The 19049-nt window shown below is 45.4% G+C and overlaps 1 protein-coding gene and 1 long non-coding RNA gene across 6 annotated transcripts in view; one reads left to right on the top strand and one right to left on the bottom strand.

Moving 5' to 3' along the window:
• The window catches only part of LOC118005373, a 52365-nt gene extending 35866 nt beyond the window's left edge, over window positions 1-16499 (top strand). The window contains exons 4-5 of one of the 4 annotated variants that reach the window (XR_004677817.1): window positions 9111-9168; window positions 10761-11468. This is a non-coding gene — a long non-coding RNA (uncharacterized LOC118005373). Of the gene's footprint in view, window positions 1-7525; window positions 7609-9110; window positions 9402-10760; window positions 11469-16343 lie in introns of those variants that run through there. The other 3 variants (XR_004677818.1, XR_004677814.1, XR_004677816.1) reach the window with 3 other exon arrangements.
• Window positions 7613-19049, bottom strand: part of KIF9 (kinesin family member 9) — a 48897-nt gene continuing 37460 nt past the window's right edge. For both annotated transcript variants that reach the window (XM_034997275.1, XM_034997274.1), the window contains 4 exons: window positions 16493-16669; window positions 16083-16198; window positions 15575-15679; window positions 7613-7922 (listed from right to left, as the gene is read on the bottom strand). In XM_034997275.1, the coding sequence (XP_034853166.1) occupies window positions 7872-7922; window positions 15575-15679; window positions 16083-16198; window positions 16493-16669 (449 nt within the window). In that variant the 3' untranslated portion in view covers window positions 7613-7871. The remainder of the gene's footprint in view (window positions 7923-15574; window positions 15680-16082; window positions 16199-16492; window positions 16670-19049) is intronic.

Genomic DNA, 19049 nt, shown 5'->3' with positions numbered 1-19049 from the left:
ATTACCTTTGAGTACTCGGCTTTTTGTAATCAGAAACTATGGAAGTTTGTGAATTGAAAGTTAATCAGGAGAAAAGTTTCTGTGCTTGTTTCTAAGACAATATATGATATTAAATAATAGCTAATTAAGATTAATCAACAATTCATCACCATATTAGGTAAACAAGAGCATACCAAAAGTGAAAAATAAATGTCCAGGTCTCTTATCAGGGCGGTCTCAACTCAGTCTACACATTAGAATCACGGGGAAGCTTTTAAAGAATACTGACGCCCAGATCCCGGAGGCTCTGATGTAATCGGTCTAGGATGTGGCCTAGGCCTCAGGATTTTATAAAAGCACCCTAGGTGATTATAATATGCAGCCAGGGATAAGAACAGCTGTGTCAGAACTCAAAAAAATGCACTTCTCTTTTTCTTTATTGGCTAATTTTTTTTTTTTTTTGGCATGTACATAGCATGTTTTTGGGGTTATTTTGCTTTTCCAGTTTAAAGTCAAATCTTAATGTTTGAGGTAATAATCTGCATCTTTTTTGCCCTTGCATTTTTGGTTTGCTTTATTTATTGTGTGTGTGTGGGATTGACCTAGAATCCCAGGCCCCCAGGATCGCAGGATTGCCAACCATCAAGGGAAGAGCTCGTAATCCATCTTCTGCCTCTGGAGCTTTTCAAGAAAGTGGCATTGGCAGAAGACCACGAGGCTTGTTACAGGAGCTAATTATACATCTTGACTAATATTAGAATATTCAAACAGATGGTAACAGAATTTAGATGAAAAGACTTAAAGGAATGGAAACACCTAAATACCATTAGATGTTCCTCTCACTGACATCCGGTCATCCATCCCGTGCTTCAGGAGATCCTGGTTTCTTGTCCGGTTTGAATAAACTCACATTTCACGTCCAAAATCTTTCTTAGATTTGGACACCACCGCCACCACCACCACATTTTTGTATAGCTCTGGGACTTTTTAATGCTCTTACTAGGTGTCAAAACTCCCACTCCTTTCTGAGGCTCTCACCCCAACAGAAGGGATTCTTACTTAATATAGCTTCCTGCCATTCGGAGGGAACAGGAATAATAACAGATATTTATGGAAGGCTTTAGACATTGTAAGGTCTTTTTTTTTCTTTTTATTTATTTATTTATTTGAGAGAGAGAGAATGAGAGACAGAGAGCACGAGAGGGAAGAGGGTCAGAGGGAGAAGCAGACTCCCCACTGAGCAGGGAGCCCGATGCGGGACTCGATCCCGGGACTCCAGGATCATGACCCGAGCCGAAGGCAGTCGCTTAACCAACTGAGCCACCCAGGCGCCCCGACATTGTAAGGTCTTCATAGACATTATCTCCTGCAATCCTTTTAGCATCCCTGCGGCGGGAGAGGGCAGTCATATCTGCTGTGTGCATTTTACAGATGCAGAGATTGAGATTCAGAGAAGGAAGAGCACCCAAGGTCCTGGATTCTCGGAGTTCCCAGATCCTGTGTTCCTTTCTCATATACCTGACCACATATGTGGTTGTGTTCTCTACCCTCTCAGCCTCTCTGGGAGCCTTCCAGGTCCCTCCTTCAGCCTTTGCACCTTTTGCAGAAGGCCAGGGCACAGCCCCATAACACATCATCCCCAAGTTTAAGAATAGCAGTTGTCTACTCCACACACTCAAAACCCCAGGCTCATAATGCTTTTTACAACTCTTCTGGACAGAGCAGATTCTTCTTCAAGGGACTTGTAACAGAAAAATCCCACCTGCGTTCAGAAATCCATTTCTTTCCTTTTTTTCTTTATTGTTTAGAAGTCCATTTCTTAACAAGCCACTTAGTCATCAAATCACACAATCATGGCCAGCCTTGAGGTAAACCCCTTCCCTACATGTAAGACCCCCGTTTTCCTTCCAGGGTTTGTGGATACATTTCTGCAAATGGAGTGCCTCTCCCTTTATTGTTGTAAAGCTGAGCTGCTCATTAGAAAGACTGTTTTTCTTATTAAAATATTTTCTAAATTTGATATTTTTGTTAATAAAAACAATTAATATTTAATAAATTAAAAATTCCAGAGGGGAAAAAAATCCTCGTTTCATCCAGAAACCACCATTGACCTTTTGACATTTTAGTCTTTATTCAAATATAAATGTGCCTACGTATATGATGTGATTTTCAATTGATACATTAAATAAATCCACAGCAGCTTTTATAGAATCACAGAATTTAGCCTTAGAAGGAACCTAGAGGCCTCCAAGTCCTCACTTCCTGGTTTGAGGATTTCTTTCACATGGCCCTTAACTGGGGCTGCCAGGACAATGGGGCCCAATTTGCACCAAGACCATCCATTCCAGGTTTGGAAAACTCGTCCTGTTTTTTCCTCCTGAAATGACAGAAAATCCGGCCCTTGGCCTTCACTTCTCAGATTAAATGTCTCTAATTTCCGGGACTACTCCTTGCTTGACAGTTTTTTCAGAACCTCTCATGATGCTGGTCAATCTCCCCTGGGGAGTCTGTCCAGCGAAAACGCTGCCTCCAGCCCCCAACATGAAGTGCCAACACAGCCTGGCAGCTGGGGTATACAGTGGAACTACGACTTCCCTGACCAAGACACTTGACCTCCAGTAACACCGCCCAGGATGACACTGGGTATATTTTTAGCAGCTACTTCTCTGTACTTCAGCTTGTGGTCTTTAAAAGCCATCACAGTCAGGGTTAAATAGAGAAAGATAATGCCAGTCTGAATGCTGCCTTTTCAAATTCAAAATCCATTTTGGGGAGTGGAAAAGGAGCCTAACACTGGGGGGGGGGGTATGTTTACCATCTATAAGACATAATGCTGGGCACTTTATTATTGTTAATGTCCTGGCTGTTTCAGTTGGTTGAGGCCCTGCTGTGCACTAGACAGACACGGCCCCAGGGTCATTAATCATTGGTTTTACACATGAACAAACGCTGGGAAATTGGACAACTTGCCCAGGGTCCCACGCCAGTAAGATATGGAGTCCCAATTTAAACTCATAGGTCTTGGCCCAAAGCCTGTGCTCTACCACTATATTGTATTGCCTCAGAAAAATGCAGCCCACTATCAAGAGTTAAGTCCAAAGTGAGACTCCCTGGGGCCAGCTGGTAGGGGGGTAAGTGGATTGGAATCTCCATTCGATGCCAGAGGAAACAGTAATAGAGGTGTCTGAGTCCTCCATATTAAAGATCATGGAGGACAGGGAGGACTACCCTGAGTTCTTTGTCCTATCTTGAATCTCCAAACTTCAGAAAGAAACCTTGCGTGCTATATTGGTCCAATCTTATCCTTTTCATTATACTGTTATATATCATTAAAAATTATATCATTACTTCAAATATTTTGTGATATTATTTCACTGATAATTCCACTAAATATAGCAACCATCTTTTTTTCCTTTGGTTCATCTGTGTGAAGTTCATCCCAGGAAGTAGTGAACATGCCTAAGAGATGCCCCATCCAAGGGAGAGGTTAGGATACTCATCCAACTCATTTGTTGAGGGTTGCTCCTCAATGTGTTAACTCCCTGGCATTTGGGCCCCCTTTGCAGCAAGTAAGTCCCTACGGTTGAGAGAGCCTTTATGTAGAAAGTCGCAGATGCTTTCAGTAGGAAAATCCACTAGCAGGAATGGCAAGGGCAATGGTCTATGATCAAGGCCTGACGGTATCTGCTACAGAAGGTGACATTTAAGCAGACTTGAAGGAAGTCAGAGTGAGCCATGAGGACATCTGGGAGATTTCAGGCAGAAGAAACAGCCGGTAAGAAGGTCCTGAGGCAGGAGCTGCCTGGCATGTCTAAGGAACAGGGGAGGAGGCCCACATGGCTGGAGCAGAGTGAGCAAAGGGGCAGAAAAGAGAAGAGAGTCAAGTCACAAGAGGCAAGATCACGTAGGGCCTTCGAGCTGTTTTAAGGAATTGGGTTTCACTCTGAGAGAACAGGAACCATTTGAAGAATGCAAAGACGTGTGATGTGGTCGAACTTCTATTTCAAAAAGATCAACCAAGCAGCTGGTCTGGAGATGGACTATAGAAAAGCAGGGGAGGAATCGAGGACACAGGAAGTTGCTGCAATATCCAGACAAGACAGAACAGTGGCTTGGATCAGAGTCGGGGCAATAGAAGTGGGGAGGAGCGGTCAGATTTTTAATGCAGTAGGAAGGTGAAGTCCATTGAATTAGATCTGATGTGGGGTGTGAGAAGAAAAGAGGAGTTTAGTATTAAACTAAGGATTTAGCCTGAGCAATTGGGCTGAGATAAGGGAGACTGTGGGAGGGGCATATTTAAACATGCTGATTTGTAGATGTCTTTTTTTTTTTTAAAGATTTTGAGACACACACAGAGAGAGAGAGAGAGAGAATGAGAGCGAGCACAAGCAGGGAGGAGGGTCAGAGGGAGCAGCAGACTCCCCGATGAGCAAGGAGCCCAATATGGGGCTCCATCCCAGGACCCTGAGATCATGACCAGAGCCGAAGGCAGAGACTTAACTGAGCCACCCAGGTGCCCCTGATTTGTAGATGTCTTAACAGACATTCAAATGGAGATGCCAAGTTAGCTGTGGCTATTACAGGTTTGGAGTTCAGGAGAGCAGTCTAGGCTAGATGTGTAAGATTGAGAATTGGCATATGAATAGACGCTTAAAGCCAGGAGACTGGATGAGCGCACAAGATCTCCCTGGGACTGCCTCTGGATCTGTGATTACATGTATACTGGCGCTTCTCATTCTGTCCACCATGTCTCTTAGCCACACTTTCAGTTTCCTATCTTGCCATCCGTCTATGCTCTATTCCAGGCAGCTTCTTCAGATCCAACATCCAGGTCATCAATTCTCTCTTTTGCTGTTTCTAGTCTGTCATTTTAACTTTTAGAACATTTTTTCATTCCTAGAAGTTATGCTTTTTTAAAAAATCTGTGATCGGGGCGCCTGAGTGGCTCAGTTGGTTAAGTGTCTGCCTTCTGCTCAGGTCATGATCTCAGGTCCTGGGATCAAGCCCTGTGTCCAGCTCTCTGCTCAGCAGGGAGTCTGCTTCTCCCTCTCCCTATGTGAGCTCTCTCATTCTTGCTCTCTCTCTCAAATAAAATCTTTAAAAAAAAATTAAAAATCTGTGATTTGGATGGCCTTTATCATATTCCTACTTTTGTCCTTATTTAAAACACACATATGTTGTATAATCTTTATTCAATAATTTATCTGATCATGCTCTCATTGTGCCTCCACTACGATAGCTTGTTTCCACATGGGCACGCATGTGTGCTTAATCTTTGGAGCTCCTGTTTACTAGGGTTTTGTGGGAATGCTGTATGGCTCGGTAAAGGGCAGGTGCAGATTTTTTTTGATCCTGCTAAGTGTTTCAGCCTTGGGCTAATTTTTAGGCTAACTCCTCAGCCTAGTGGTTCCTGGACCACACCATGTAAATCTGAATCCCAAACCTGTGCATGGTTGCAAATTCTCACAGGACCTGTTCCCCCAAAAGTGGGGAAACTTTTTCTAGCTTCCCTCTTCAAGGATGAAGCCTTCAAAGTGCCAGCTTTATGCAGAGGGTCCCACTTCCAACTTCCAATGGGGCATGGGCCGAGGTCTTATTTCTCACACTTAGGTGGACATTAAGACTCACGGGCAGCAACACGCTCACACACCTTCCTATCCCCTGCAGCCACAGCCAGGTCAAATGCTGACCACTCTGGGTTTTCAATTCTCCAGCGCCTGGCAGTTCCCTTTCTTTCCTGCAAATTTAGCTTTGCATTTAAAAGAATTTCTAGAGGTGCCTGAGCGGCTCAGTTGCTTAAGCATCCGCCTTCGGCTCAGGTCACAATCCCAGTGTCCTGGGATAGAGCCCCACGTCGGGCTTCCTGAGCCTGCTTCTCCCTCCCCGTGCTTGTGCGCTCTCTGTCAAAAAAATACATAAAATCTTTTTCTTTTTAAAGTATTCTTTTTTTTTTTTTAAGATTTTATGTATTTATTTGACAGAGAGAGAGAGCACAAGCAGAAGGAGTGGAAGAGGGAGAAGCAGTCTTCCCGTTGAGCAGGGAGCCCGATGCGGGGCTCGATCCCAGGACCCTGGGACCATGACCTGAGTCGAAGACAGACGCTTAACCGACTGAGCCATGCAGGCACCCAATAAATAAAATCTTTAAAAAATAATAAAAAATAAAAATTTCTACTTGAGCCAGCATTTCTGTTTGTAGAGTTGTCAGGTTATCTTATCTGTCACACGATGGAATTGGAAGTCCCCTCAGGGGTGATTTTGGAACTAGTTTCTAGAACAACAGGCCCATCTGAGTGGACATGATACCCCCTAGCTCCCTGTCACGTTGGGAGCATCTGCTCCTATGAGGAGTTTGTGTGGAGGGTGATCTACCGAGCACCATCCTGGCTTATTCCTGTGGCTCTGCCTATGCTGGCCACTGCCTGTTTCACGTTGTGCCAAAGAGGCCTGTGTAGTAATGAATGAGCTAAAGACGAATGTGCCCAACTGCCGTGACAGAGGCCCAGCTCGCCCTGGCCAGCAGGCCCGAGACTAGCCATCCAGGAATCCTAGGGAGTGATGTCCGCAGGGCCATGCCATTCCGGCCTGTGGCCCTGCTGGAAAGAAGGAAAGGCGGTTGGTGAAGCCACAAACAGTTGCTTCCTGTGGCCCCAACAAGATGATGTAACCTCTTTGCTATGTCCTCTTTCCTGAGATGCCCCAAAGACCTGGGAACCCCCAATAAGTCCTGGTAAGAGCAGGGGCAGCCAAGAAAGGAAAGAATCCGAACTCTCTGCCTAAGGCCTCCACTAGCTGGGAGGGTAGGCAGAGCCTGGGCAGACTTGTCTATTTGGCCACAATCAAAGGAAACATGAGGACTGACCAACATGGCTGTGTGCACACCATTAGTGCTGGTCAGGGACAGTCCCCGTGTGTGTCACCCAGGGGGATGAGGCTGGGTACTTCAAAGCTGCTCTGCGAAGCCTTGGCGTAGTAGAAGTCTCTGAAAGCTCTTTTAGGATCATTGTGTATCAGTCAGTGAAAGAGAAAGGGGCTGAAAAGGAAGAGGGCAGAGACCCTAAGGATGCTCTTCTACTTTCTGTCTTCCACAAACCCCCATCCATCTGTTCACTGACGGGCTGAAGTCAGAATCACGCGGTCTCTGGACTAATGCCATCCAGTTCAACCTTCTATCCGGTGCATGTTCTGTAACCTCCTTGCCAGAGAGCCTCCTACTGTGGGGCTCTTCCTGCTAACTTCATGGTAACACTGCTCTCATTTTAAGCCTCTTCTTATTGTGAGATAAAAAAATCTGCCCTTCAGCCATTTCCACCTAAACCCATTCGTCTTCTGGTAGCTGAGGAAGGAGGGCCTCCCGCCTTCACTGGCTCAGGAGCACAGGAAGGATGCCCTGATGAACCTATGACCTGAAGGAGCTGTGAGAAGTGGGGCTCCTCAGACCCAGCTCACCCCCAGGATGTCCATCCAGAGAAGGAAAGGGGCTGGCCAGTGGGACAAAGCCGGGCCAGGAGGAGGGTGGCTAAGCTACTTTTTCACCTTCTTACAGGAGACTCAGCTCTGACCCCACCTGTACACAGGGAAGACATCCTCCTGGACAGGAAATAAAAGCAAGTTCTTGAGTGAGCATCAAAAGTCCAGACTGGAAAACTAGTTTATCCTGTCCTTGCATATAAGACAGTGAACTGAAACCAAAAGTGTTCTGTGAAGATGAGCAAGGGTGTCCTATGAAGGATGTTTGCGTTGGGAGGCAGGCAGGCCCTCGTGAGTTCTCTGTGCTGGACCCCAGCCTCGGAGCAGAGCATTTGGAGCTCTGGGCAGGTGGTTTAGCAGCCCATATAGAGCAGGCGGGGGTTCCTGGGAGTCTTGTCCTTTAAGGTATTGGCGATTAGTCCCTATTTCCTGTGTCCCTGCTGGAGGCCCATCATGGTTTTCAAGTAATTGTGCTGGACACAGAAAAGAGGAGAAAACAGGAATTGATTAGGAGATATAGACTTAAGGCTCAGAAGCCATGCCATTTACATCCACCCCATCATTCTTCCTGCAAACATCAGTTTGGGAACAAGGATGCCCTCTGACCAGTCCCAATTCTGTGAGAAATATGTTCCATTCATCCCCTTTCATTCTTTTGTCCTAAAGAAAGTGTGTAAAACTGGGGCGCCTGGGTGGCTCAGTCATTAAGTGTCTCCCTTTGGCTCAGGTCATGATCCCAGGGTCCTGGGATCAAGTCCCGAGTCAGGCTCCCTGCTCCGCGGGAAGCCTGCTTCTCCCTCTCCCACTCCCCCTGCTTGTGTTCCCTCTCTCACTGTGTCTCTCTGTCAAAAAAAAAAAAAAAAAAAAGTGTGTAAAACTGTTTTAAAATGGTGTGGCAGGCATATTTTTTTAAAAAGATATTATTTGAGAGAGAGAAGAGAAAGAATGAGCGGGGGTGGGGGAGGGGCAGAGGGAGAGGGGGAAGCAAACTCTCCGCTGAGCAGGGAGCCCAATGCGGGGCTCAATCCCAGGACCCTGGGATCATGACCTGAACCAAAGGCAAATGCTTAACCGACTGAGCCATCCAGGCACCCCAAAAAATGGGTATGGCAGGCAGGTTTAAAAGGAAACATGTATGTTTCAAGGGCCCACTTGAAAGTTTCTGGCAAGAATTAGGTTCAAAAAGAAAAGAAGAGGTTTCTATCTGCAGAGGTGTGGGCACACACGTACTCTGGAGGGCCCTCCCTCCCCAAACCAACTAAATGTTCACAAATTCTTCCCTATTAATGCACTGCTGGGCTCTCAGAAAGCAGGCGGGAAAAGTGTGTGGAAATAGAAACACTGGGCAGTAAGCAAGCGAATGGGAAACCCAACTGGAAATGTGGGTATGAATCCAGACCCCCCACAGCGTGGGGGACTAGAACTGAAGCTCCTACATTAAACTGGAATTCTTTTGGCGCCCCCCCCAGTGTTTTTATTGTGGCAAAATACACACTACATAAAACTTACCCTCGTAGCCATTTTAAGTGTACAGCTCAGTGATATTAAATACATTCCTAATGTGCAACCATCACCAGCATCCATCCTCCTGACTCTTCATCTTGCAATGCTGAAACTCCATAACCATTAAGCACTAACTCCCCATTCCTTCCCTCCCCCAGCCCCTGGAACCGCCATTCTCTTTCCTGTCTCTGATTTTGGCGACTCCAAGTACCTCACGTGAGTGGAATCCTATAGTGTTTGCCTTGTGGTGACTGGCGTGTTTCACTTAATGGCTGTACCATTTTACATTCCCACCCATAGCACGCACACGAGGGCTCCAATGTCTCCATGTCCTCACCAACACTTGTTATTCTATCTGGCTTTCAATTAGTTGCCATCCTAATGGGTATGAGGTGGTTATCTTGTAGTTTCGATTTGCCTTTCCCTAATGATTTGTGACCTTGAGCATCTTTTCATGTGTGTACTGTCCATCTATAGGTTTTCTTTTGAGAAATGTCTATTCTTTGCCCATTTTTGAGTTTTAAAAGTTCTCTATATATTCTGGATATTAATCCCTTCTCAAGTTGTAATATTTTTTTTTAAGTAAACTCTACACCACACATGGGGCTCAAACTCATGACCCCAAGATCAAGAGTTTCGTGCTCTACCGACTGAGCCAGCCAGGTGCCCCTCACGTTGGAATTTTTGGAGGAGGTTAAAATGGTCCCGCGTTGGCAATGCCCCATGGCTAACTGCAAAAGCAGTGCAAACACTGTCAGGGGGGAGAGAATGCACTTATGCACTCGGGAGTCCGACAGCTGCAGGTCAATCAAATATGAACTTACGATTTAAACACACACATGAATAAAAGCTACCATGAGAGGGCGCCTGGGTGGCTCAGTCAGTTAAGCGACTGCCTTCGGCTCAGGTCATGATCCCAGGGTCCTGTGATCAAGTCCCACATCGAGCTCCCTGCTCTGCGGGGAGCCTGCTTCTCCTTCTCCCCCTCCCCCTGCTGGTGTTCCCTCTCTCGCTGTGTCTCTCTCTGTCAAATAAATAAATAAAATCTTAAAAAAAAAAAAAAAAAAAAGCTACCATGAGAGAAATTCAGCAAAATGGAAAACGTTTTGACCTTGAAAAATCTGATCCTGTCTATTTTGTGTGTAAAAATATATGTGAAAAGGTTTAAATAAATGTAAGATGGAATGGCTCAAGTGCAACATCTGTGTATAAAGCGTGTGCAGGGGCATGTCTTAAACAGAAGAAATGTCTAATGCAGAGAGTTCTCCTAGAGACTCGGGGAGGGTGGGAGAATGTAACACTGACTACAGAAATGTAGGATTCCTCTGTTGAATGATTTAGAATTTAAATGTTTATCTGAGACTTTGAAAGTAATGAAAGAAAACGCAAGGTTTGTCTGGAACATCAAGAGAGAAATTCATGGTGCCAACCATGCAAATCACTTTGCATGTTGTAAACAATTTACAACAAGGAATAAAATTTTATAAATAAAATAAAAGACCTGTGGTCCTCTTATTCAACATACACGGTGACTTTAACCAACTGATCAAAATTAACCTCACCAATAATAGGACAAAGCAACATCTTGTGCCCCCTGTTACAGACTGTTTCTATTCCCTCAAAACACATTTGTTGAAGCCTTAATCCCCACTGTAATGGTATTAAGAGGTGGGAAACTTTGGGAGGTAATTAGATTTAGATGAAGCCATGAGGGTGGAGCTCCTCATGATGGTTTAGTGTCCTTATAAAGAAAGGAAGAGAGAGAGAGAGACAGCTCTCTCTCTCTCTCTCCACAAACACATGCCTAGGAAAGCCATGTGAGCACACAGCAAGAAGATGGTTGTTTACAAGCCAGGAAGAAGGCCTTCACCAAGAAGCAAATCTGCCAGCACCTTGATCTTGGACTTCTCAGCCTCTAGAACCATGAGAAAGAAATGTCTATTGTTTAAGATCCAAGCCTATGGTATTTTGTTATAGCATCCCAAACTGACTAAGGCACCTCCTGATACGATGTACCATGAAGTATGTAACATCATTTCTGTGGTATTCCTGCCCAAAATGCTTAACTTGAATTTAAATCACGAGAAAATATCACACAAACCTAAACTGAGGGACATTCAACCAAAAAAACTGTCCTGGACTCTTCAAAAATATAAAAATCATACACAAGAAAAGACTGAGGAATTGTTCTAGATTAAAGGAGACATGGCAACTAAATGTAATGCATGATTCTAGACCGGATCCTGGACAGGGTGGGAAGGGAGAATAATCATAAAGGACATCATTAGGACAACTGCAAAAGCTGAATATGGACTTTGGATTAAATAATATAGTTGCATCATTGTTAATTTTCCTGATTTCAACTACTATATCATGATTACGTAAGAGAATGTACTTGTTCTTAAAAAATAAACACTGAAATATTTAGAAGTAAAAAAACAAAGAATAAAATGTTCTAAAATTCACTGTGGTTATGGTTGCATTTAACTGTGGGTATATGAAAAACCACTGAATTGTACACTTTATTTATTTATTTATTTTTGAATTGTACACTTTAAATGGGTGAATTGTATGGTATATAAATTACATCTCAAAGTTATTTTTTTTTTAAGATTTTATTTATTTATTTGACAGAGAGAGACACAGTGAGAGAGAGAGGGAGAAGCAGACTTCCCGCCGAGCAGGGAGCCCGATATGGGTTCAATCCCAGGACCCTGGGATCATGACCTAAGCTGAAGGCAGACACTTAATGACTGAGCCACCTAGGCACCCCTATCTCAAAGTTATTTTTTTAAAAAAGCATGAAATAAGAGTTTATAAAAAATGACCAAGTAGGGCGCCTGGGTGGCTCAGTTGGTTAAGTGACTGCCTTCGGCTCAGGTCATGATCCTGGAGTCCCAAGATCGAGTCCCGCATCGGGCTTCCTGCTCGGCAGGGAGTCTGCTTCTCCCTCTGACCCTCCCCCCTCTCATGCTCTCTCTCTCTCATTCTCTCGCAAATAAATAAATAAAATCTTTTAAAAAAAAAATGACCAAGTAAATTTGAAGAAGAACCAAATAGAATTTTTAGACATGGCTGATTAGACATAGCTGAAGAGGGCGTTAATAAACTGAAACAGGAATGTAAAGAAATTACCCAAATTACAGTATAGAGATGAGGAGCTGGAAGAAATGACTGATTTTAAGAGATACAGAGGACATAATGAGAAAGTCTAATATGCATCTAATCAGAATCCTAGAAGAGAGAATAAAAATAAAAAGACAGTATTCAAAAAGATAAGGCTCTAATATCCCTTCCTGATAAAAATACTCAATGAACTAGGTACAGAAGAGAACTTTTTCACCCTGATAAAAGAAAGGTTCTAAGAAGGAACTTCATTTTTTTAAAGTTTTTTATTTATTTAAGTAATCTCTACACCCCATGCAGGGCTCAAACTCACAACCCCGAGATCAAGAGTTGCATGCTCTTCTGAGCCAGCCAGGTGCCCCCTAATAATGAACTTCAAAGCGTGTTGCTCAGAGGGTGTTCCCTGGACTAGCCACACAGGCATCATCTAGGAGCTTATCAGAAAAGCAGAATCTCAGGCTCTGCCCCAGGGCTGCTGCGTCAGACTCTGTATTCTAACAGCCTGGTGATTCATGTGCACGGCAGAGTGAGAAGTGCTGCTCTACGACTCTTCTTTTCTAGGAAAACCCCACAGCTAACATCATACTTAAGAGTGAGGTCTGACCTTCCCCTGAGGTCAGAAACAAGACAAAGATGGCAACTTTCACCTCTTATTTCAACTTTGTACCAGAGGTTCTAGCCAGGAAAATTAGGCAAGAAAAAGACATAAAAGGCATCGGATTGGAAAGGAAGAAGTAAAACTATTTGTATTTGTAGATGACATGATCTTATATGCATAAAGTCCTAAGGAATCCACTAAAAAACTATTAGAATTAATAAATGAGTTCAACAAAAAATAAATAAATAAATAAATAAATGAGTTTAGCAAGGTGATGGAATACCAAATCATTATACAAAAACCAACTGTATTTCTATACAAATACAATGAACAATCCAAAAATGAAATTTAAAATACAATTCCATTCATAATAGCATCAAAAAGAATAAAATACTTGGGAATAAATTTTTTTTTAAGTACAAAACTTAAACTCTGAGAAGTACAAAACTCCACTGAAAGAAATTGAAGACTTAAGCAAATAGAAAGATAGCCTATGTTCATGGATTTGAAGACTTAATATTGTTAGGATGGCAATATTCCCCAAAGTAATCTATAAATTCAACACAACCCTGGTCCCAGCTGGCTTCTTTGCATAAACTGACAAGCTGGTCTGAAAATTTGTATGGAAATACAAGGAACCCTGAATAGTCAAAACAATCTTGAAAAAAAAAGAACAAAGATGGAGAATTCATTCTTTGCAATTTCAAAACTAACTACAAATCTACAGTAACCAAGACATTATAGTACTGGCATAAAGACAGACATATAGCCCTGCGTCGGGCTCCCTGCTCAGCAAGGAGTCTGCTTCTCCCTCTCCCTCTGCCCCTCCCCCCACTCATGCATGCTCTCTCTTTCTCTCAAATAAATAAATAAAATCTTTAAAAAAACCCAACAGAATAACTACAACAAACCAGAGTTAAACACAAAATAGAAATGACAAACGGGAAAATATTTGCAGCTCATATCATAAAGAGTCAATCTTCCCAGTATATCAAGACTTCCTACAAATTAATAAGAATAAAGACCAAAAAACGATAGAAAAATAGGCAAAAATACAGATAGGCAATTTACAGGAAAAGAAATTAAAATGGCACTTAAACATATGAGAAGCTCAACTTCATTTATAATAACAGAAATATAAATTAAACCTCCCCTGAGAGGCCATTTTCTCCTTTCAAATTGGAAAAAAACAAAAAGCAGGATAATATATCTTGTGGTGAAGCTGTGGAGGTACAGATGGGTCCAGCTCTAAGCAGGTGATCTGGCACCATCCATTAAAAGTACACATGTCCAGGGCGCCTGGGTGGCTCAGTCGTTAAGTGTCTGCCTTCGGCTCAGGTCATGATCCCGGGGTCCTGGGATCGAGCCCCGCATCAGGCTCCCTGCTCCACGGGAAGCCTGCTTCTCCCTCTCCTACTTCTCCCTCTCCCTCCCCCTGCTCATGTTCCCTCTCTCGCTGTGTCTCTCTCTGTCAAATAAATAAATAAAATCTTTAAAAAAAAATAAGTACACATGTCCTTGTGACCAAAAAATTCACTTCTACAAAACTTAACTTTCACATATATTCACTCATGTGAATTCGCACTTGTACAAGGTTATCACAATATTGGTACTGTAAACAAACGGAACTGCCCAAATGTTCCTCAATATGAGATGGGTTAAGTACATTTTGATACATCCTCACAATGGAGTACTAGTATACAGCTTTAAGAAAAAAAAGAAATGGAATGATCTTCAGGATACACTATTTAGTGGGAAAGGCAAGATACAGCACAATGCGCAATGGGAACACAAGAAACAAGTGACAGGGGTTCCCTGTCAGAGAGGATGGGGGACTGGGTATTTGTATTTATATTTTTTAAAGGATGTGCTCCCTTTGGCAATCTCCCCATGTGCACCTGCTACCTGCTGTGTAAGAATGGCCTGTGGGGGCCGCCTGGGTGGCTCAGTCGGTTAAGCATCTGCCTTAGGCTCAGGTCATGATCTCAGAGTCCTGGGATAGAGCCCTACTGGGCTCCCTGCTCAGTGGGGAGTCTGCTTCTCCCTCTCTCTCTGCCCCTCCCCCTCCACCCCCACTCATGCTCTTTCTCTCAAATAAATAAAATCTTTTTTTTTTTTAAGATTTTATTTATTTATTTGAGAGAGAGAATGAGAGAGAGAGAGAGCATGAGGGGGGGAGGGTCAGAGGGAGAAGCAGGCTCCCTGCTGAGCAGGCAGCCCGATGCGGTACTCGATCCTGGGACTCCAGGATCATGACCTGAGCCGAAGGCAGTTGCTTAACCAACTGAGCCACCCAGGCGCCCCTCAAATAAATAAAATCTTAAAAAAAATAAAAAGAATAGCCTATGGGCACACCATGGGCTCTCTGTGTTCTGGCTCCAGAATGAGCCTCAGAACAAGCCTCTCTGCTCTGGCCCAACCTGCTTAGGGAGGAGAGTGCAGGCCCAGCCTGTGGCCAACACCCTGTCTAGCTTTGCCTCAGCTGCATGTGGTTCTCTGTCCCCTGCCTCCTATTTGTGGTGGCCCCCACTGGAGAGGCGGCCCCCAACAGGCAGTGGTCCCAGGAGATTCCCAGTGGTCTCAGGAGATTCCCAGTGGTCTCAGGAGATTCCCAGACCCTACCCTGGGCTGTGAACCACACATGGGCCAGCTTAGCTCCCAATAACCATCTCGGGGTCTGTAGGGCCCCTGCTGGATTTAACCCAATCTAGGACTCTGTAGAGTTGGCAGAAGATACCCACTGACTCTGGGTGACTCTGTATTTCCCTTGGCTGGCATATTCCTTCTTTGCCTCTCCAAAGTGGGAAGTGTGATCTTGGGTGTCCTAATAATGTGATCTCTGAGGCCCCACCTTCCTGGAGACATGACCCCCCCCCCCCCCGCCCCCTGCCCAGTTACCTTCTGTTCTGTCTTGACTTTGGCATTGTAGAAGGAGATGGAGTCAGGGCCCTCTGGCAGCATCATCTGCTGCAGCTGGCTGAACTTGTCCTGGTCATCTTCTCCCTAGGGGAGGCTCAACTCAGCATAGTCCCTTCCGCCTGCCATTGTTAGGAACTTCCCTGACAGGGCCTGGCGGGGGGGCATCAGGGCAGCCCCTTGCAGGGTTTGTAAACCCCCATGCAGGGTAGCTCACAACCCCCGGTCCCATATTTGCCAGACATCCTGTAGCTGCCACCTGGGCAGGATGAGCCACCCCAGAAAGGTGGCAATAGCAAGTGATGTTTTCTGTGTCCCCATCCTCCATAACTGGGGAGACCTGGACCTGTCCATCTGCCTGGGCCAGCCGTGGGAGAGGCTGGGAGCAGCCTATACACGGCCATGTTTGTGGAGAAAACAGAGGACAAAGGGTACTGCCCACCAACCTGTGCTCATCCACTGTCCCCACGCCGGCCCCTGTGCCACTCACCAGAGCCACGAGCCTGCTGATAGGCACCATGCCTGGCCGGATGCCACTAGTTGGCTTCAGCGACACTTGCATGTCCTCAGGGATGAAGAAGGACTCGTTGTACCAGATATCAAATTCTGCAAGGAGGCAGGAAGACAGCACTGTGAGGTGTTGGGGAGGCCCTGAGGAAGCAGGTAAAGCCGGTGTGTGTGCCTGTCACAGGCTCACCCTCTTCTTTGCTTCCTGTTCTAGGGTCTCACCCTTTCCTGTCTCCCTCTCCAGCTCTCAGAGTCCTGGAAACACTTCAAAGCCCCTGTCCAGCCCCAGCTGTCAGAGAGAAGCTCTGAAGCCGCTTCGAGAACCCAGGTGGTGGCCTTGCCCTCTGCCTCCCGGGACATCAGGTGGCCGGCCGACCTTCCCAAATGGCACACCCGTGAGCAGGCGGTGGCGACACTGATCCACCAAGTGCTGGCAGTACTGGATCTCAGCCCTGAGGTCACGCAGGTCCTGATACTCAGCCCGGTACTGCTTCTTGAGGTCTTTGAGCTTCAGGATCATCAGGAATTCCTCCTCGTCAATGATCATCAGCCCCTTGTTCTCGTACTCGCCTGCAGGGACAGAGGAGGTCAGAGAACGAGGTGTTCACTTGGGGCGTGGGGAGGGAGGAATTCTGGAAAGAGGGAACAAAATGCTGGCAAAACACGAAGACCAGACACCAGAGGAAGGGCTGGGCTGTGGGGCCGGGGTGGGCAAAGCACGAGGAGGCCAGGCCACCAGGCCACATCTCACCGGAAGAGGGAGTTCAGCTCAGAGGGGGCCACAAGGGCAACTTTAAGAACAGGAGGCGTGCGCAGGGGAGAGGGTAGAGATGGCGCATGCTTCACACTTATTTTGGTCTTAAACCTTACTGGCCAAACATAGTTCAGGAGTCACCTCAATTAAGTGGATGTCTACCTTTTTTGTGAGTCATATAAATGAACTGCCACCACGGGCTAGTACCACAAGGCACCTGGGCAAGGTTATTAAGAACAGAGCGCGTAAATCTGTATTATGTCAAGAGGCTGTAAGAGGCTCCAGGAGGAGAGGGGTCAGTCATGCTATCTGTCATCTCATGGTCTCGGCATGAGCTTTTAAGGTCTGTCAGAGGAGGGTTGCTGAGTTAAGACAAAATAACATGGTCTGTGGAGCCATTCACTCAGCCGGCCACTGCCCACGGGACCTAGAAAGCTCACCACAGGCATCATGTCAATCGCACGAGGGCTGTGGGGCTTCCACCCTAGGGAACCCCGGAGAGTGAGGAGGGGAGGCGTATAAGGCAGTCTCCAGGTGTCCTTCCACTGATACTCAGTGGGAAAAAATTAAGGTACACTGTCACACCATTTATGGACAGGCAATTAGAATCTTGAATTGGTCCCAATTCAGGAAGTCTAGAGAGGGAGGGTACAGAGTGGCCCCCCCCCCAGGTCCCTCCCCTTCACTGCAGAGCGGCCTGGTCTGTGTGCTGTGGGCAGTCCCCAGTGTGGTCACTGTGATAGACACAAGTCCTTTACAGAGTAAAGTCTTTACAGTATTCTGATGACACGGGGAGGGACCGTGAACACCTTGTGTCCCACCGGGGGGTTCTTGGATTATTGCCAAGGAAAAAACTTCAAAGAGTTGAACCTAAAATGATTTTTCATTTTTCTTTCACAAAACACTAATTAACATGCCAAATTTGCTGACCTGGCTGGGCCAATAAGTGGCTATCAATCAAAATGAATCAAAAAACAAATTTACCTGATCTATTCCCTCAAGATAAAAGTATTTTATTTAGTATTTTAACAACCAATGGGAAAACAACTCATGTTGGGGGGAAAGAGCAAAAATGTGTGTTTTTGGGCACCTGGGTGGCTCAGTCAGTTAAGCGTCTGCCTTCCGCTCAGGTCATGATCCCAGGGTCCTGGGATTGAGCCCCACACATCAGGCTCCCTGCTCAGCAGGGAGCCTGCTTCTCCCTCTTCCTCTGCCCCCCACTTGTGCTCACTCTCTCTCTCTCAAATAAAATCTTTAAAAAAATGTTTTTATACTGATAGATAAAATTTTAAATATTTTATTTCATTTTAAGTTTTTATTTATTTGCGTAATCTCTACACCCAACATGGGGCTCGAACTCAAGACCCTGAGATCAAGTCATATGCTCTTCCGACTGAGCCGGCCAGGCACCCCCAAATTTTAACTATTTTAAAATATTGTTTGTTTAATCTTCATCTCATTCCTTAAAAATATCTGTTTTCAGGAATATTTAGGCATAAATGATATGTCAGCATAGCATGAATATGTATTATTTAAGATATGTAAATAGGTAATAAGAAGTTGCATAGTCTAAGAAGGTGTGGGCAGAAGGGACAAAGAAGTCCTTGGTCCCGTAAAATCTTCACCCTGGAGGTTCTGGGTTGGGGCCTATCTGGAGCTACCATGACCAGCCCTCTCCCATGCCCACATCCATGGAGGCTTAGCCCTCTGGAATAGTGCGTCACAGTTGGTCTGTAGAGTATGAGCAAAGTGGCCTCACAAATTTGGAGTTGCCCTCTGAGACGTAAATGAGTAAAGTGCACATCTCACTGTGAGATGAGCCACCTGGCCTGCAGAAATAAAACAAATGACATCTGCAGATGCCCCGACGGATCACCGCCTAGGAAGCCCGCCTGGAATAAGGCTGTGATTTAGCCAGGGAAAGCCCAGTAACCTCCAATGTGCCCTGTCGGGAGGACAATGGAACCAGCAATGTGAACAAGAATGTGGCTTCTGAACCTCTGGCCCCAGAGTCAGGATGGTTACTCATTAAAATGCAGGTTCTGGGCCTTGCTCCAGATCGCCTGAGTTAGAACCAGTAGTCAGGGCCTAGGAGTCTGTGTTTGATCAGCCCTCTCCGATAAGTCCTCCACACACTCAAGGTGTGAGGGCACCTCAGGGCAGTGCTGAGCGCTGTCTGCCACTGGGACAAGGGCA

This window comes from Mirounga leonina, unplaced genomic scaffold (assembly GCF_011800145.1).
Source record: "Mirounga leonina isolate KUSES-001 unplaced genomic scaffold, KU_Mleo_1.0 Mir_94, whole genome shotgun sequence".
In the NCBI taxonomy this organism is placed as follows: domain Eukaryota; kingdom Metazoa; phylum Chordata; class Mammalia; order Carnivora; family Phocidae; genus Mirounga; species Mirounga leonina.
This window is presented reverse-complemented; position numbering and strand designations above follow the sequence as displayed.